This window comes from Microcaecilia unicolor, chromosome 10 (assembly GCF_901765095.1).
Source record: "Microcaecilia unicolor chromosome 10, aMicUni1.1, whole genome shotgun sequence".
NCBI lineage: Eukaryota > Metazoa > Chordata > Amphibia > Gymnophiona > Siphonopidae > Microcaecilia > Microcaecilia unicolor.
Genome location: NC_044040.1, coordinates 220,038,647 through 220,059,241, shown reverse-complemented (window position 1 = coordinate 220,059,241; position 20,595 = coordinate 220,038,647). Strand labels below are relative to the sequence as shown.

The 20,595-nt window shown below is 47.4% G+C and overlaps 1 protein-coding gene across 3 annotated transcripts in view; it reads right to left on the bottom strand.

The window, feature by feature from the left end:
- Positions 1–1,537: 1,537 nt before the first annotated feature.
- EIF4G1 (eukaryotic translation initiation factor 4 gamma 1) overlaps positions 1,538–20,595 on the bottom strand; it is a 205,015-nt gene continuing 185,957 nt past the window's right edge. For all 3 annotated transcript variants that reach the window (XM_030217150.1, XM_030217151.1, XM_030217152.1), the window contains 2 exons: positions 5,686–5,826; positions 1,538–2,680 (listed from right to left, as the gene is read on the bottom strand). In XM_030217150.1, coding sequence (XP_030073010.1) covers positions 2,496–2,680; positions 5,686–5,826 — 326 coding nt within the window. In that variant the 3' untranslated portion in view covers positions 1,538–2,495. The remainder of the gene's footprint in view (positions 2,681–5,685; positions 5,827–20,595) is intronic.

The window sequence follows — 20,595 nt, the reverse complement described above, 5'->3', positions numbered from 1 at the left end:
GAGACAAGCAAATGCTGCCAGAGGACAGCGAAGGAAATTGGAGCATGCCGCCTCGTGGAGCACATGATAGAACAGTACCTGTGAGAGTTGCCTTGAGCAGGACGGATCTGGAATGCTTCCATTGCACAGAAAAAATTTCACAGTACAGTGCGCTGTGGAGACGCTGTCAACCCAGATCAAAGGGTGCCAATTTGACTGGCTTTGCCCTCCCCCCCCCCCCCCCCCCCCCCCACGGAACAAGAAGCACAAGGACCGAAGGCCAAATGCCAAGTTCCCAAAGCAAACGCTTCTGCCACAGAGCTCTGACTGGATCCTGAAGGAAAACGTGGAAATAGGCAATACTTATGGAGGCCATTTCAAATAAAAATGGCAGAACCAATTTTTCATAAACTTATGAGACAACATAAAAAGGGACCACTTACCTCATGCCAAGGAAATCTTGTTGTAGGAAGGGTAATAGAAACCAGTGAAACCAAACAAAATTGGTTTTCTTCCTTTTTCTGCCTGCCTCAAGTCACTCCTTATGGGAATACTCGGGGAAGGAGTGTAGCTGATGTGGGGGAGGGGAAAGACCCAGCATTATCAGGTGTCATCCTAGCTCAGCCTGGAACCTCAGAGTAGGAGACAGCAAAATCCATCCAGCAGTAACCTCCTGTTCAACCGACATCAATAAGAAACCAGGTCAGGAGCTACCAGACAAGCACCAAGGAGGTGCTGCATGATCCAACTACCATCCACTTGGAGACAAAGAAAATAATAAGCATTCCAGGCTACATAATAGCCTTAGGGGCGAATCACTTGGAACTACTTTTTCTGTCTCCATCCGCTGGTAGATGGACATAACCCATTAGTCTAGACTGGTCTGGTCAAAAAGGAAGTCCCTTCCAGGACCAGCAAAAGCCTAAGGGTAGAAACCTCAAGAGCTCCACTAGGAATTCTTTCCAAGTACATATTAGAGAGTTGCAAGGGGACAAACATTTTACCCATTCCTGCCCATCCCCACTGGAAACTCCTCCGTCCCCGCCAGTCCCCTGTACTAAAATAACCCAACTTGTAGTAAAATAAGCCATCTTAACAGTACCCCATGTTGATAACTTCCGCTCTCAGTGCTTATGGAGACAATTATTTTTAGTGCTATTATAATTCCCATGGCCCAAGGAAAGGATAGGCAGACTGGCCTGGCACTACACTTCCTTAGGACCCCACAAGACCTGCGTCCATCCCCGTGGGAGTCCAATGGACCTGGAGGGGATCCCTGCTAACCCCGTTCCCGTGCAGCTCTCTAGTACATATTAACATCTGAACATTCCAATTTTACCATTCAAAGTAACTTATGGGCAAAAGACATCTTGTTTTTTCACAGAGCAGATTTACAAGGAATTCATAAAGTGTAATAAGCAGAAGAGCTACTGAAGACAGGAAGCAGAAGAGAGGCCCAGGTTCCGTGCATTTTCCATAACTAAAAAGGAGGTGGCAAGGGAAAGCAATGTGACTCCAGCCCTCCCTGCCACACTGCAATCACTACCACTACATGTAATCACTTTGCAGTCCTTTATTTCCAGTTCAGGTGAAAAGATGCTCCATTTAATCCTCAATTAAATACTTAATAAAGAAAGCAAAAGTATTTACAGATTTCACGAGAACAGTAATTGAATCCTGGTTCGTTTTTAATAATTACAAGCACCTCGATACCAGTTTGGGAGAGTGACAAAGGGACACTTTTGCTCTCTATAAATACAGACGACGTTGAAGCTGCTGTGTCTCTCTGCCTCAAAACCAAACAGCAGCAGAACATGAACAGCCCCTCTCCACGCCCACCATACTGTGGGAGGAGGGGGCTGCACCATCACCCAAAGGCTCTTTGATTTCATTTTTCTTATTCAGATTTAAAAAAAATATAATAATTCATCATAAGGTTTGAGTCAAGGCTTCACAAACCTTTAGGCAAAAAGACATTTAAGGGGCCAAGGGATAGTCCCTAAGCTACCCCCCACAATTTGTAATAATTTTATATATATTTTTATATATATATATTTATATATCTATATTTCAGCAATAACAGGAGGGAAAACCCCCAGTGAGCAAGTTCTTCTGGTGCTTTGCACCTCGGGAATTAGTTTGTCAGGCCCTTTCCAAACAGTCTGTGTGTAGGTGACAGATCTCAGGCAAGGAGTGGCCGGCGATTACTCTGAAGTACTCCAAGCCAAATGCGTCAAGTCACAAAGGCCCAATACAGGATTTCAACAAATCAAATCAAAACAACCCCCCCCCCCCCAGAGAAAAAAACACTTTCCCTCCCCCCTGTGGAAGCATTCGGATTCCTGTTGTCCCGAGTTCTTCCATCCTGCAGATCTGATCTTTCAACATCGTTTAATCCTCAGCAACAAAAACAAAAAAAACTTTTATTCCTGCTTGTAATGCAAATCAGTCACATGGTTAAAAAAACAAAAACAAAAAAAACAAAAGCCAGTTGCCTGGTTGGCCAGCACTGCACATTAGTTGTTGTTGTCAGACTCATCTTCTGCCTCTCGTAGCCACGTGAAGAAAGCAGTGACAGACTTCAGTGCCACACCTTTGCCTTGTTGTTCAGCTGGGTCCTTGCTAGATTCCCACTTGTAGAAGGCTTCCTCCTTAATCACGTCCTCATCATACAAAGAATCAAAGAACATGCGCAGCAGATCTATAGGTGAGGAAAAGAAAGCAAGAGAACGCCATAAGCAGCTGCCATTCAGTGTTTCAGGGTGCAGCTGTGGAATCTTCTAGTTGCTAAACCTTTATACTGCTTCCCCGCTCTATAAAAAGCTGTCAGTGTGTGAGCTACAATACAATAGCATATTGCAAAAAGACAAATACAATTCCTAAACTAAGCAAATGCATCAAACAATAGGCAATAAGCCTAGCAAACATGATAACGCTAAACTTATCATAGCCCACAAGCCAGAAGAAAATACAAACATACATACTCCAACCCACCAGTACCCCTGCCCTACCATTTCCAAGAATTTAGCAATTACCCCAAGAAATCACTACTTCTTATAGCTCATCTTTCATTTAACCAAATTTGACAATCAAATGGTGCAAAACCTGCATCTTTCTGCCCATAAAACTGTGGTTAAGAGCAGAATCCATGAGTTTGTAACATAAATATTTAGGGCTTCTGATTTTTAATTATAACCAGAAAACCTTGATATGCTCCCCACTCTGATACCACCACTACTACTTATCATTTCTATAGCGCTACTAGACATACGCAGCGCTGTACACTGGACACACTCTGATGGGAAATGTGGCTTTCCTGCTTATAACCAAACTTCTGGAAAGTCACTGCCACTGGACCAGTACATTAAGCTATCAGCATCCATAATAGGTCAACTAAAAACAGTTTCTGCATTCGCAGCCTGTGGCACCAACAGGAGTGAGCAGGACAGGAAAAAGTTGAGGTTTCCGTGCCTATATTGTCTGCTGCTTTGCCTCAGAGGTAGATGAGGTACTGGTAGGGGACACAAAGAACTTAGTTGAGGACAGTGAGGGATAGGAGAGGGGGTATTTAAGACAGGTACAATGAAGGAAGGGTATTGACAGAGACCAAATGTGACTGGGATTATACCGGGGGGGGGGGGGGGGGGTGTGAAGGAATAGAGTATATTAGACTGCTAGGGTTAATGAGACAGTATACAAATGCAGAAACCTCTAAACTAGAGGCCGAACAAAATTCAGTTTCAGTGCCAAACCTTGCCCAAAATCCTTTTTCTGCCTGGCTTCGGCTGAAACTGATCATGTGTTTTCAGTGAAAGCTGAAAATTTGTCCTGTTTGTCTTCCTTCCTCCCTCCCCTCCCAATACAAGTTGCATCTCCTCCCTGCCGACACCCCCCCCTCAGGTGGGTGGTCTAGGGGTGTAGTCACATTGGCTCTGCTCTCAAAATGGCTGCTATGACCTCTAATAACAATCTCACAAGACTGCCACAAAAGGTCAACAGCCATTTTGAAAGCAGAGCTGACATAGGCAAGAGTGACTGACTGGGGATCACTCCTGCCTTCACTACACCACTGAACCAGCAGGAATTGTAAGTTAGTCGGAAGGGAGGGGTACTCTTTGCATTCTTTTTTTGTTTGTTTTTATGTCATTGCAAGTAATGCACTTATGATCTTGCATAGTAGTTTATATGGTAGTGTGGTCCAGATAAATGCTTTTAATACAAACATTTGGGAGGAATTTAAGTCTGTAAATTTGGGATAGGCTCCTTAGGATTTAGCTTCTCTCTGCAGCTAGGACATCTGCTGTCACTGCAAATTGGTGCAAAGTCATCCACAGGAAAAGCACTGTGGCTTTTAGTTTCAGTTTTCATTAGCCGAGCTTCAAACATGTGGAGGCTATTTTGTAAGGAAGTAAAATATGATTTTTCATTAATTATTGTACATTCTGGCCTGGATACATTTAGATGATTCTAAAGAATTTTCCAGGCTCTGTTGGGTCTGATGAAGATACAGCGTTTTAATCAAACTTGTAGGGTGCAGAATCTAGATTCCATGAGAAAGGAACCTGCAGTGGTTGTTTTCGAGAACAAGTACTGGCAGCAGGGAAATGATATTACAGTGAAATGAAGTTTATGTATTGCTCTTGATTGTAACTTTGCAGAGCATATAGGCCTGACATTCAGTAACATCAATGGGCTTTTTTATTCTGAATTGTCCATCAGGCTGGTGTAATGTCCACAGTGTAGACCAGTGTCTGGATTCCTGTTCCCTATTTTAATAAGAACCTATAACAATGCTTGTCCTTAATCAATTTTATAACTACTTTCTCTTGTTACTTGCACACAATTTGGGTACACATAAAAAGCTAATAATCATAATTTTTATTAACATGTTCTCACAAAGTTCCTGCCTCAGAGGATATTTAATTACATCTGCATTGACTTGGGAACCTAAACGTGCCAGACTTGTTGATAAGTCCTGGTTAAAATGGGTCTCCCCAGTTGTCGGCCTGCGCTTGCAGTTCCTGGGACTGGAGGGTAGTAATCTCTTTTGGGATTAGCAGAGGGGCTACTAACTGCAAAGCTCTGACAATCCTCAGTGGGTCTCTCTGGTTCACATTCACAACACCAAACTTTAGTTTTTGGCCAAAACCAGGCGTTAAGTTTCAGCTGCAGTTTTGGATTCGGCCAAAACTGAAAAAAGCACTTTCGATTGGCATCTAAGCCCCCATATATACTTACACATCAAACATACTTACACCCTAATGTCATATATTTGGAGCATGGAACTGATGGCTTGGTGTGGAAGCATGAAGAGCTGTGTTACCCACTAAAAGGGTCATCTTTACAGCTTTCTGCAAGTAATGTCAGAACCAAGCAGCCATCATACTTAGCTTTATGGTCCTTGCACAGATTGAAACCTGCCCAACTTCTGGCATTGTACTGGAAAAAGCCCACTAGATCTTACTCTCATCTAAAGAGCAAAAGGGTTTACAGCTAAGGCCACCATCATATTTTAGGGTTCAACTACAAGACAAATTTGAGGTGTATATTTCTATCAATCAATCAGATCTGTTCCTACTCAGATCTTTTCTTGCACAATAACCAGGTGCAGCTACCTAACTTAGCTATGGGGCATCAGGTATTACTTATGCCCTTCTGTAAAGGTGAGCTCCAGTATGGGAACTATTTTCCAAAAGGCAGACTTACTTGCAGGTTGCTCCAGTTTCACAACAAGAGCCTGTAAAGCATAGAGAGCCTGCAGTTCCCTTTGCTCATCGTTGATATACTTCTGCAAAAGCTTAGCCCGATTTCTGATCACAGCAATATCCACTCGATATGGATTCTCAACTGCAAAGAGAGAGATCATTAGCAATCAGTAATGGCATAACCAGTACCACTCGTACAAATATGACAGAGGAAGGCAAAGTTCTGCTCATGGTGTCTTTCTTATGCATTTGAAACAATACAGAGAGCTAATCTGTGTTACTATATTGTAATTGAAGTTTCTTGCAAAGAGCCCAGACCATGTTATATATCCTCCTTTTCAGCAAACAGACTGTCTTAGCTCAACTAGATAGATACATTCAGAAAGAGGTGATAATTTATTCACATTTAAGACTAACCTGTCAAAGTACTGAAAAGCGATCTCAATATGAAATAGCTGTTAAAATATCCATAGCCAAGAAAATATACTTACAAAAACTACTGCATAATATGACAAAATAAAAACAACATAAAAGACAATATTTATTTTTAATCCAAAGGTATCAATATTAAAAGCTTTCTTAAAAATCATGATTTAACAAGTTTTCTGAATCAGTCCAAAGCAACCTTGCTAAAATGAATTCTAGACTACAGAGGCTCTACTTACAGAGAATGCTCATCTGGCCAGCCCTCAACGAAGGAGCACTCAGCTGTAAAAATCATACAGCTATAGACTGCTCTTCTGCCCTTCACTGTCAGGTTTGGTTCAATGTACCCAAGGCTCTTTTTGGCACTACAAGAACTTCTGAGAAATATGCAACAGATCCCTCCAAACATCCAGAAGATGAAGTTACCTGAAAGCTATCCCCTGAATCTTCCTTTCTGAATACCAGGAGGAATGCTGGCTCAATGGAGAGTTACTGTAGAAAACTTTAGAAAACTGATGAAGAAGGGCAACCTTCGAAAGCTAATCAAGAAATGTATTAAGTTATGTCCAATAAAAAAGGTATCATCTTATTTTCTTTTCCATGTTTTATATTGTTTGATTTCTATTGATAACCTTTAAGAGTGGACTAACACGGCTACCACACCTCTCTACTATAGAAAAAGATGATCTAGGCAGGAGCATTAGAAGAATGGTATACACAGAAAAAGAAACAGGAACCTCCAGAACGGAACAAGAGAAAAACTGGTATAGAGGGAGAAAAGGGGTTTGAAAACCAGCAGTAGAAGAAAGGCTGATGCACAGGGAGGAGGAAGATCCAGAAAGGAGCACAAGTAGAAGGGCTGATGCAGACAAAGGAAGACGGCACCTATAAAGGAACATTGCTTCACTGAAAAATTACAAGACACCAAGAAGGTACCTGATTAGTGATGAGAAAGTTCTAAAAGTCTCATGTGCAACCTTGAAGAATATGCTTCAAGTGGGAGTGACACTGGAGGCCTGCAGGGCTAGAGCCGACAAAACAAAACTACGCTTGAGAAAAGATCCCAACCTCCTATCCTGAGGATCACGGAGGGCCGTTCCTCCATCAACCGGGATAGCCGTAGCTATAATTACTGCCGTCACTACTGCATCTACTGTGGGAGCCTTAAAGGAATCCCTATCTTCCTGAGGGAGGGGATAAAGCCTCGCCATTGCCTTTGCCACCTTACACGGCAAATCCCATTCCTGACAAATCATCTCCCGGAGATCCTTGTTCATAGGGAAGGATCACGCCTGACACTGAATGCCCTTCACCAACGGATCCTGGCCAGTTTCCCCCAAAGCCACCTCAGGACCAAACTGAAGGGTGGACGACACCCGACCTATGAGTTCTGATAGCTCATCTCTATGGAAAATCCGCACTACTGAAGGATCCTCTCCAGGAATCCAACAATCCTGCTCCTGAGAGCCATCAATTCCATCCCCCAGATCACTAAGCGAAGCTTCCGCAGCTACAGGAGAAAAACACTGCCTGTCCTCTGACCACTCTAACCGCGGTCTCTCAGCCAAGACAGAAACAGCCCCCCTCTTCCAATTGGGGGGGGGGGGGGGGGTCCCGATCTCCAGGCTTGATACCGCGTCCAGACAAAATCTGGAGGAAAGCCCACCATTCCTGGACCGTCATTAGGCCCTTTTGTGCCAAAAACGGAGGCCACAGGCCCAAAAACAGCTGGCTCCACGGGCCGCGTCGGACTCAAGATGGCGGCCATTCCCGCCAAAACTGTTCCCGCTGACAGCGGCCTTGCCTACGCTCCCGCTGACCCGGAGACTCCCAACACCATCAATCCCTCCGAGGTCAAGTCGGGGGGAGCCGCAGCCACCTTTATAGGCGCACCGCAAAGCTAAGCGCCCAGCACCTCTACCCCTCGCCACGAGCACGCGCGACATCAGAGGAGCTGGGCCGCCATAAACCACGAGGGAAGGGAAAAGCTGTTCCGCAAACGCGCCAAACCAAAAACTCACTCACACTGCAAAAGCACTGAAGAAAGCGCTGCTCCCTCGTTCCAGCAAGGAATCGAAACCCCCGTTCGGGCCGCTGAAAATAAAGAAATAAATGCCCTTAAAGGCACAGTACTCCAACTCTGGCAGCTGGAAATTGTAAGGCACTCAAGGCTACAATACTGAGAAAGCAGCCGAGGCACAAAGCTGCCAAGCAAACAGAAATAGAGAGCAGCACAGGGGGAGGGACCCAAACATAGGTGTAACACCCCAGGGGGAAAAACTGGGCCCCACCGGACCCAGGGCCCCGAAGCACTTTTTTTTTTTTTTTTTTACACACACGTACAGGGTACTGCAACAGAATAAAGTTTGGAAGGAAAAAATCCTACGACCCAATGACAAACTACCTCACCAGACTATTGGAGACTGCACAGGCTGTCAACTGCTACCTCTGCTGAGACTGAGAAAATACTGGCTAGTGGAGGTTCTGCACAGGTTATATATACAGACTTCAAAAGCTTAGTGTTTTCTCAGTCTCCCTCTGCTGGTAGGAGGACATAACCCACGTGTCTTGACCGGTCTGGAGGGTCGCTGAGGAAATTCTATTTTTTGGAGCATCACTATAGTCCTGTGAAAGGACAGGAAAAATATTTCCTGTTTGTGCTAAGGGCAAGGGCTATAGACAGTATTTGCAGAAACACAGGATAAGAGCAGTCCTCCTGCTGTGGATCTGGTCCTGCAGCCGGGAGGAGGGGGGATATGCCTCACCCTCTTCCTGCAAGGATAAATAGGAAGTGCAGCAGGCATAGCAGGTCTTAAGGAGGATGGTTCTCCCTTGAGAGGTGGCATGGGGGGGGGGGGGGGGGGGGGAGGAGCCTGGTCTATGAAGGTGCCTAGGCTAGCTCCATGGGTAGAGGAAGGATGCAGTCTCCTGAACAAATTTTTGTAGCAGAGAGGAGGGCTCTGTGAAGATCAGGTCCCCCTGCAGCCACAGGAGGGGCCCCCGAAACTGAAGGCACTGGTGCTACTGATTCTGGGGAAAGGAGGGGCATATTACATGGTATCTTGAAGGGAAGGGCCCCCTGATTGAAGCAATGGCATTTCGCTTCAGAGTGCATTTTCCCCTTGTCCTTGGGCTTTTTATATGCTCCCTAATCATTGACCTCCATGTGCCAGGTGGAAGGCTCCAATGCAGTCTGCAGCATTGTTATGGCTGAGAGAGTGGAGCTGCAGTAATTGCAGGCCAACCACGTGTGATGGGAGGCAAGTGTCTTGGTTGCTGCCAGATGTGGCTTCAGAGGTGCGAGTCCTGGGCTGCAGCTCCCTGTGAAGGGGAGACACTAGGCAGCAGAGGAGCTAGAAGCACTGCAGCCTTTGTTTAAGATGTTGGAGGATGACACAGGCAGGCATGAAAAAGAAATAACAGCGATCGTGCTGCTCGGTGAACAGATGGGGTGGGGGCTGTGACAAGCAGCACTGTGCACAGAGGAGGAGAGCTACACCAGAATGGGAAGGCAAACGCATGCTCAGGGGGGCCAAAAGGGAACCCCAGCACAGTGGACCCATCATGGATGGAAGCACATTCCCTGCTTGTCTGCTGAGAAATGCTTCTTACTTTCTGAGGTGGGCTGCTACTAGTTCAAGGCATTTGGTGAATACTCTTGGAGATGAGCATGGCCCAAAAAGGTAAGTACATAAGACTCAATGCTGGCAGTTCTGATTTTGAAAAGTAAATTCCAGGTACTTCCAAGTGAAGGGAATAAATGGGATGTCATCACAGGGGTACTTCAGGTCTAGACAAGCCAGCCAGCCTACGGCAAGTAATAGAAAAAAAGCCATCTTGAATTTTTCCTTCTTTCTGAATGCATCTGGACCCCTGGGATCCAAGACAGGCAGATGGCTAATTTCTTGGGAATGAAGAAGTACTTTGAATAGAATCCTTGACCTTTTCTTGAGTTGGAATCTTTTCTATGGTTGGTCTGCCAACTGGCAGTAGAAAAGCCTGCTTTTATGCTGTTGTAATGATGGGCAGGAACAGTTCCTGCTGTGACTTACACTTCAACAGCCTCCCATCAAATAAGATAAATGTCCTTCCTTTTGTTATTTGCCTCTACCAGTAGGCCTTTGCTTTCAATGTTACCATAGGTAATCAATAGAAATCAAACAAAATAAAACATGGAAAAGAAAATAAGATGATACCTTTTTTATTGGACATAACTTAATACATTTTACCATAAAATGTTATCATTAAATTAATAGAGAGTTGTGCAGCAGAGTGCAGTGTTTGTAGATAAGAACTTCTGTGTTTTTGGAATAAGCCAGCTTAACTATAAGCTTTACAGGAATAGCACATCAGAGGTGAAATCACTGGAACATTCATCCCATCTTTGAGATGTGATCTGCTTTCTAAAATATACACAAAGAAAAACGTAGATGACGACTGAATTTTGTATTTGTACTTTTCCGGCATTCTGAGCCTCCAATGTCCCCCCTCACAAGAGTGTTTTCAAGTTTTAGAAGAACTGTGGGTCCGATGAAGAAAGCTGGGCGTTACAGCCGTGTGCTAATGGATGAGCACACTGCTCGTAATGTGAATATAAAACTGAAGTTTAGCTTGCCAATGCAGTAAGAATCATATGCAAATTTGAAATGCGCAGAACTACTAATGATTTCTATAGCACTACTAGACATACGCAGCGCTGTACACGTTATATGCAGGTACTTTCTCTGTCCCTAAAGGGCTCACAATGTAAGAATAATTTATTATCTCTACCCAGAAATGCTGCATTACTGGACTACTTCATTACTTTGCAAATGGCACTAGTTACTGGTGTTCACTACATCACAGTGTGTGTTGATGTTGTCATACTGAAAATAGTTCATTTACAGCCCCTTTAACAAAGGTGCGCTAGCGTTTTTAATGCACGCTAATTGCTAAGACACCCATTATATTCCTATGGGCAACTTAGCACTTAGCGCACATGAATTTTTAGGACGCGCTAAAAACGCTATCGCGCCTTTTTAAAAGACTCTTTTAGAATTCGTTTTTGAGCAGAATATGAATGCTTTATTAAGACTCTATTTTAAGAACTCAAAGAATTTTGTGGTCAAAAAATCTGGATCTTTCCAGACGTGGTTAGATCCACACAAGATCGTCGAAAAGCATTTCTTGCTTACAGAGAGGAGGTTAAAGCATTGGGAGCTCCTTTTGTATTGGCCTATCCATGCAAATGCTGTATTAAATACCTGGAAAATAAGTACATCTTTTTTGAACCAGGTCAGCTTAAAACGTTTATAGACAGTAAGAAATTGTCCAGATAGTGATTGATGAGTATTAAGATATAATATATAAAGCTGGGGGTGAACGAGCCAGGCCATTTGCTTTAACGTATTACACTTATGTTTCTCCTTTAATTAGATGTCTCCTCTCCCCACATTGATTGTGGTCTAAGAAAGTGATTTATTTTTTCCTTTATCCTTATTTTACCTATTTTCAGAGAAAGCAAATATTAGTTGTGGAGATTAAAACATTTTTTTTCCTTTTTTGGTATTGATGAATAATGCTATCTCTGTAATTACTTCGCTGTATTTCCGATTTATAAGTATTATCTTGTAAATTTTGAAAACTTAATAAAGAAATTAAAATTAAATTAAAGGTAAAATTATGTATAATCATACCTGATAATTTTCTTTCCATTAATCATAGCTGATCAATCCATAGACTGGTGGGTTGTGTCCATCTACCAGCAGGTGGAGATAGAGAGCAAACTTTTGCCTCCCTATATGTGGTCATGTGCTGCCGGAAACTCCTCAGTATGTCGATATCAAAGCTCCATCCGCAGGACTCAGCACTTAGAGAATTACACCCACAAAGGGACACTCTGCCCAGCTCACCACCGCCGAAACGGGGGAGGGGAAGTAACCCAGCTCATCCCCACACAAGTGGGGGAGGGGAATCCGTCCAGCTCATCCCCGCGGAGCGGGGGAGGGACACCACACCCGCCGATGCGGGGGGATCTGGCTTATCCTGCAACCGCAACCGCGGGAGGAGCTGACTGACCCGAACACCGCCGAAGCGGGAGGGGTACAAAGCTGCCCTACAGCCGCACGAAGCGGGAGGGAGTGCCGGCAGAATTTAAATCTCAATCCAGCCCCGTAAAACGGAGGGGAGAGGAATGCAGCAGCTCACTGTAACACAAACTCGTCTCAACTCTTGAAGAATCCAAGTGAAGGAAGAACTTGAACGCGAAGTCTTTCTGAAGTAACTGAAGACTAAACTTGAACCTGAAATGCAACCAGAATAAAAACAGTACAGATATCTGGGAGGGGCTATGGATTGATCAGCTATGATTAATGGAAAGAAAATTATCAGGTATGATTATACATAATTTTACCTTCCATATCATCAAGCTGATCAATCCATAGACTGGTGGGATGTACCGAAGCAGTACTCACCCAGGGCGGGACATAGAAATCCCTGACCTCAACACTGAAGCTCCAAACCGGGCCTCCGCCCGTGCAGCCACAGTCAAACGGTAATGCTTGGAGAATGTATCAGCCGAAGCCCAAGTTGCCGCCTTGCATATCTCTTCCAAGGAGACGGATCCGGCCTCTGCCATCGAGGCCGCCTGAGCTCTCGTGGAGTGAGCCTTCAGCTGGATAGGCGGCACCTTCCCCGCGGCCACATAAGCCGCTGCAATGGCTTCCTTGACCCATCTTGCCACTGTAGGCTTAGCAGCCTGCAGACCCTTACGAGGACCTGCAAACAGGACAAACAGATGATCCGATTTCCGGAAATCATTGGTCACTTCCAAGTATCTGATGATGATTCGTCTCACATCCAGATATTTAAGAGCAGAGTACTCCTCTGGGTAGTCCTCCCTACGAAAGGAAGGGAGACAGAGCTGCTGATTCACATGGAAGCGAGAAACAATCTTGGGCAGGAAGGAAGGCACTGTGCGAATAGTCACTCCTGCCTCAGTGAACTGCAGAAAAGGCTCTCGACATGAGAGCGCCTGGAGCTCGGAAACTCTTCTGGCTGAAGTGATAGCCACCAAAAAGACTGCTTTCAACGTCAGGTCTTTCAGAGATGCCCTCGACAAGGGTTCAAAAGGCGGCTTCTGCAATGCTCTTAGCACCAGGTTGAGATTCCACGCAGGCACCACTGAGTGCAGAGGAGGGCGCAGGTGATTAACTCCCTTGAGAAAGCGCACCACATCTGGCTGTGAAGCCAGGGAAGCACCCTTCAGGCGGCCCCTGAAGCAAGCCAGAGCCGCTACCTGGACTTTAAGGGAACTGAGCGACAGGCCTTTCTCCAGACCTTCTTGCAGGAACGCCAACACTGAAGCAATTGGAGCAGTGAAGGGAGAAAGTGAGCCTGCTTCACACCACGCTGCAAAGATACGCCAAACCCTGGCGTAAGCAGTAGAAGTAGAGCGCTTCCTCGCTCTCAGCATAGTGGCAATGACCTTGTCTGAGAAGCCCTTCTCCCTCAGACGCTGCCGCTCAATAGCCAGGCCGTAAGACCAAAGGGGGAGGGATCCTCCACCACCACAGGACCCTGATGTAACAGGCCCTGCTCCACTGGCAGCCGCAGAGGATCGTCGACTGAGAGCCTGATCAAGTCCGCATACCAGGGACGTCTGGGCCAATCCGGACCCACCAGGATTACCCTGCCGGGATGCTTTGCCACCCGGTCTAGCACCCTGCCCAACATGGGCCAGGGCGGGAACACATAGAGGAGCTCTTGTGTCGGCCACTGTTGGAGAAGAGCATCTACTCCCAGGGATCGAGGGTCCCGTCCTCTGCTGAAGAAGCGCGGCACTTGGCAATTGGCCGATGACGCCATCAGATCTAGGCTCGGCTGGCCCCAGCGCTTCGTGATGTCCAAGAACGCCTGAGCCGATAGCTGCCACTCTCCGGGCTCCAAGGTATGGCGACTGAGAAAGTCCGCCTTGACATTCATTACTCCGGCAATGTGGGCCGCTGAAAGCTGCTCCAGGTTCGCTTCCGCCCACTGGCAAAGATTCATGGCCTCCTTGGCTAGAGGGGCGCTCTTGGTACCTCCCTGGCGGTTGACATAGGCCACAGCCGTGGCATTGTCCGACAGTACCCGTACAGGCTTCAACACCAGTACCGGGATGAACTCCAAAAGCGCCAACCGAATGGCTCTGAGTTCCAGGAGGTTGATAGACCACTTTGCCTCTGCAGGAGACCAGAGCCCCTGCGCTGTCCTTCCCAAGCAGTGGGCTCCCAGCCCGACAAGGAGGCGTCCGTCGTGACGACAATCCACTCTGGGGTCACCAGAGGCATTCCCGCAGACAACTTGTCTGTCTGCATCCACCAGCTCAGCGCCTTGCGCACTGCTGGGTCCAAGGGAAGTCGCACAGCATAATCCTCCGACATCGGAGTCCAGCGCTGCAGCAAAGAGTGTTGAAGTGGTCTCATATGAGCCCTGGCCCAGGGCACTACTTCCATCGTGGCCGTCATAGAGCCCAACAGCTGCACATAGTCCCAAGCCCGAAGAGGAGAGGCTACCAGGAACTGGTCCACCTGAGCCTGAAGTTTGACAATCCGATTGTCTGGCAGGAACACTCTGCCCACTTGGGTGTCGAATCGAACTCCCAGGTACTCCAGGGACTGAGTCGGGCGCAGCTGGCTCTTCTCCCAGTTGATGATCCATCCCAGGGAGCTCAAAAGAGCAACTACCCGGTCCACAGCTTTGCCGCACTCTGCATAAGAGGGGGCTCGGATCAACCAGTCGTCCAGATAAGGATGGACTTGTACCCCTTCCTTTCGTAGGAAGGCCGCGATGACCACCATTACTTTGGAAAAGGTCCGCGGAGCAGTAGCCAACCCGAATGGGAGGGCTCTGAACTGGAAGTGTCGTCCCAGGACTGCAAAACGCAGAAAGCGTTGATGAGGAGGCCAGACGGGAATATGCAGGTACGCTTCCTTGATGTCCAGGGAAGCCAAGAACTCTCCTGCCTTCACTGCCGCTATAACAGAGCGGAGAGTCTCCATGCGAAAGTGCCGCACTTTCAAGGCCCAATTGACCCCTTTGAGGTCGAGGAGAGGCCGGACAGAACCTCCTTTCTTTGGTACCACAAAGTAAATGGAGTAACGTCCCTTGCCAAGCTGACTTTCTGGCACAGGAACGACCGCGCCCAGGCGGATCAGATTGTCCAAGGTCTGCTGCACTGCCACAGCTTTGACCGGAGACTTGCAGGGGGAGAGTACAAACCTGTCTTTTAAGGGTCGGCAGAACTCTAGCTTGTAGCCGTCTCTGATGACTTCCAGCACCCACGCGTCTGAAGTTATTGTGGTCCACACGCCCAGAAACGAGGACAGCCGTCCTCCAATCTGCACTGGGGGGTGGACCAAGGCCCCGTCATTGGGTACGAGACCCTGGGGGAGGACCGGAGTGAGCACCTCCGGGACGGCGGTCTCTGCGAAAGGAATGCTGCTTGGGGGAGAAATTCCTCTTGAAGGAAGAGGGGGCAGAGGAACCCGACTTGCCCGGGCGATACCGACGGGCTTCCTGCAACCGTCCTCTGGAGGTACCGGGACGAGTACTAGCCCGAGCCCTGACCTCTGGTAATTTCTTGCCCTTAGACGTGCCGAGATCGGTCACGATTTTGTCCAGCTCGACCCCAAAGAGCAGCTTGCCTTTAAAAGGCAATCTAGCCAGGCGGGATTTAGAGGCGTGGTCAGCAGACCAATGTTTCAGCCAAAGCCACCGCCGCGCAGAGATTGTCTGAGCCATGCCTTTCGCTGAGGCCCTCAAGACATCATACAGCAAGTCTGCCAAATAGGCTAAGCCCGATTCCAGGGCCGGCCAATCAGTCCTCAAGGAATGATCCGAGGGGGAAGCCCGCTGCACCATAGTCAGGCACGCCCTGGCCACATAGGAGCCGCAAACTGAGGCCTGCAAACTTAAAGCAGCCGCCTCAAAGGACGACCTTAAGGCCGCCTCCAATCTTCTGTCTTGGGCGTCCTTTAGGGCCGTGCCACCTTCCACCGGCAACGCCGTTTTCTTAGTCACCGCAGTGATTAAAGAATCCACGGTAGGCCACAGATAGGCCTCACGTTCACTCACAGCCAAAGGATAGAGGCGGGACATAGCCCTAGCCACTTTAAGGCTCGCTTCCGGGACATCCCATTGAGCCGAAATTAAGGTGTGCATGGCATCATGCACGTGGAAGGTTCTAGGCGGGCGCTTCGTCCCCAGCATAATGGCAGAGCCAACAGGGGCTGAGGGAGAGACGTCCTCCGGAGAGGAAATCTTCAAAGTGTCCATGGCCTGTAACAACAGGTTGGGCAAATCCTCTGGGCTAAAAAGCCGCGCTGCAGAGGGGTCATCCGCTCCATCCGAGCGGGGATCCGTCTCCTCCAAGGAATCCGCAAAGGACCGTTGGGAGACCTCAGACACGCTGCCCTCATCTACATCGGAGGAGACAAAGTCCTCCAAGGCCTGGGAATCAACCCGAGGGCGTTTACCTCTGGGAACCTCAACCTCTTTACCAGACGAGGGAGCAGGGGCAGCGTTTTGCATGAGGAAAGCCTGATGCAGCAGCAAAACAAACTCGGGGGAGAATCCTCCCAGACTGTGCACTTCCGCAGCCTGGGCAACAGCCCTAGACGCACCCTCAACCGGCGCTCGCAAGAGCGGGGGAGAGACATGCTGCGCATACAAAATGGCGTCAAGCGCGACACTCCGCGAAGGAGCCGCGCGGGAAGAACGGCGCTTAACTTTAGCCGCTTTTGTGCCGTCGCCCAAATTAAGGGCGTTCATGGCATTAATGTCTCCAACCTCAAGGGCGGCCCAAGAAGAAGCCGTCCGAGCCGCGTGGCCGGCCAAGATGGCGGAGGCGAGGAGCGGGGGATGGGCGTTTATGGCGGGAAAAACCGCCACGCCGGAGGAAGGACCGGGACATTCATCGGTCACGAAACTGTCACCCAACAAGGGCGAATCAGGCTGTAAGACCCCCGCATCCCCTCTAGAAGCGCTCAAGCGACCCGGGGAGCGACCCTTTGCGCCCTCGCCCTCCGACGCCATATGCCACGAGGAGAAGAATCGGGGAACCCCCTGCCCGCTATAAAAAGGTAAAAATTACCTGCTGTCCGCTCCGAGCTGTAACGAACTGGTGTCCCAGTGAGTAGCTGCAATGAACGTTTAAATAAACGTCGAAATAAACGCCTTTAAGGACGTTTAAATTTTTTTTTTTTTTTTTTTTTTTTTTAACGGAGCCAGCGGGAGGGGGGAGAAAAGGAGGGACCTGGCACCACCAGGTTTGCACTTGCTCAAAAGAGCCCTCAACCCCAGGCACTCAACAAAACCTAAAAATTAGGCTTGGAGGCCTAGCCAGAGCTGCTGCTGTGTGTGACCACCACCTGCTGAGATAGAGAACATACTGGGGAGTTTCCGGCAGCACATGACCACATATAGGGAGGCAAAAGTTTGCTCTCTATCTCCACCTGCTGGTAGATGGACACAACCCACCAGTCTATGGATTGATCAGCTTGATGATATGGAAAGACCCTTTCAGAGATCCCCACACCTGAATTCAAACTGCATTCATAGCCAAACCTCAATTTTTTAGGACTTCACTAATCAAGGCGAGCACATTGGAAACACATGCGCAAGTTTTACTGTGTACATGTCAGAGCAATATTATTCCACAGAAAATGATATTTCTACGCAGAACAACATTCCAGCACATGCATGGATACAACTTTTTCTGCTCAGACCTGTGCACAGAACACCACCTTCCATCCATCTTAAAAAGCTGCGGGTACCATTATACTTGCAGCAAAAAGAAGAAACTGGCAATAAATCCTCCAACACTACTGCAGAAGAATGAGTTAACCCTCCTCAAATTTGTCCTTTAAAGTGAACACAATGCAAGAATTTGAGGTCTTCTCTGTATTTATCTGCATTGGGACCAAACAACTAATAGCTTCACTAACCAACATTTTAATATGCTGTTCCCTGGTATCTAACATGCGGTTCTGAGCAGGGTTAAGCTGTGCAAAACCCTTTTCTGCATCATGCGCCCATAGTCTTGTGCACAAACACTGTGCTAAAGCAGAGCTGCTTCTCTGTAATGGGGGTTTTCTCCACAGACAGCAGGAAAATGCAGTCACACTTTTGCTGACATCAATCATGATGGATCCACTGTGCCAGAGCTCTCCTTCAGCTCAAGAAAAGTCTTTGCCTTCTCCTGAGCATGTGTCAGTATTCCAGTGCTGGTATAGGTTTTCCAGCAGAAATCAAATGGGGCTACAGAGAAGATATAGAAGGAAGGAGGGTAGGAAACTGTGGCTGCATTTCCCTGTGGTCTACAGAGAGCCCCCACTACAGATAAGCAACTTCAGCTTCTCTGAGAAAAATCAGGGAACGTGCAGGTGAGTCTGTTGCTGAAGGTCTCTTCCTAATACTTCCCACTGTGAAAGATCCCAAAATGATGGGCGGTGGGAAAACTAGTAGGACAACAGCTTGGCCAAATGCACAAAGATGGTGGTTCTGTAAATGTCAGTAATGGAAGTGGCTGAGGTGTGGTCTAACCTTAACTGGGAGAAATTCATCTGCTTGAGGGTAACAGGAGACATGATATGCAGCTGCAGAGGTGAACTTGAAGGCCAGAAAGCCAGGATTGTTAGGGCTGATAGTAAGAAAGCGTTGAGAGGCATGGCATAAGCGTTTTGTTGCTTGTAAGTAACAAAGAGGGCCCCTTCTGCAATCTAAAGGGCTGCTCCACCGGTGACAAGTGTGATGCCAGGAAAGGAGGGAGCAATACGTATTGACTGTTATGAAACTCCAAGTCTATCTTGGGAAAGAATCTGGGGTGGGATCAGAGAAGAAGTCCGTTAGGGTGGAGGTACCATGGATAAGTGACTAATGACTGGAGTTTGCCGATGCATCTGGTTGATATAACTGCAATCAGGAAGACAATTTTCCAGCAAGATGCTTGGGTAAGGCAAGGCCAAGCAACTCAAACGGCTTTACCATAGGTTGGGTGAGGACAAGGATGAGGTCCCATGATGGATTGAAGCACAGGGTTGACATTACTGAGACAGGGAAGAGACAGGTTTGTCGTCTATTGATCCATTGTAGGCTGTGATCACGGCAAGATGGACATACATATAGAGTCTAGATTGAGAATCATATAGAAAGTAAGTAAAAATTGAGAAAGAGGCCATGTGAAAGGGTCTAGATAAGCTGAATCCACCCATCAAGTAAAGTATGACCATTTCAGGTGGTGTGATTCCCTTGTGGAAGGTTTTCTAGATGCAGAGAGAATGTCTCAGGTTTCTTGTGAGAGCGGTAGATAATGTAGGAGAGTGCACTCAATATCAGCTCTCCAGGCCTGTGAGAGCGATTCTTGAGGTCAGGGTGAAGCAGCTGTCCTTGATTCAGCAAGAGTAGAGTAAGCGGATGTCCCAGAGGGACTGGGTGGTCAAGCAGTAGAGAAAGTAGCAGAGATCTATCTTGGCCATCAAGGTACAACAGGAATAAGTTGGATGCCATCTCGCAAGGTGTTCTGAAGAACTCTGGATATTAATAGCATTAACAAAGGATACATAAGGAGTCCTCGAGTACACAAGATGGTGAATGCATCATATGTTGCCCCCAGGATGTCATGCAGAGAGAACAGAACTTGGCACTTCACATTCTCTAGAGTAGCAAAGATGTCAAGGTCAGGGTGGCCGCAGCACCCAAATAGCATGGGCTCAATAGCAGGGTTGAGGGACTGCTCATGAGGGTTGAGCTTCTTGCTGTGTGCACAATGTGGCTGTGCTCTCCTGGGAGTATGTCTATTGCAAGGTGCCATATGTGCAGCACTTCAGTGCAGAGTTGGCGGAATCCAGAACCACCCCCTAGGTTCACAAAAAACATGGTTACTTGATTGTGTGAATGAGCATGATTTTGTTCTTCAGCCAGGGATGGAGGATGCGCAGGGTGTAAAAGATTGCCCCGAGTTTCAGATAATTGATGTGAAGCTTTTGCTCTTGTTGTAACCATTGTCCTTTTGTCTGGAGGTGCTGGAGATGATCTCTCCATTTGTACAGTGATGCATCTGTTGGGAGAGTGATTTGAGGTTGACGGAGTTGGAAGGGGTAACTCCTGGTGAGACTGCATGGGCTTCACCACCAGTGGAGGGAACATTTGAATTGGGGGGGGGGGGGGGGGTGGCGCTTATCTATAGAGAGGGTGACTGTGTTGGTTCCAGTAAGTCTTCAGGTGCCACTATAGAGGCTGCTTATGAAGTCTTGAAAGTGGCATGATGTGGACACTAGCTGCCATATGGCCCACAATACGAAGAATGCTGTAAGTAGATGTCTGTGTGCATTGCAGAGGCAGCTGCATAAGGCATCTAGGGTGCAGATTCTGCTGGGAGGCAAGAACACCTTGACTTTTATTGTGTCTATGAGGACTTCAATGAAAAGAAGAGATTGCACTGGAATGAGGTAACAATTTTCGAAAC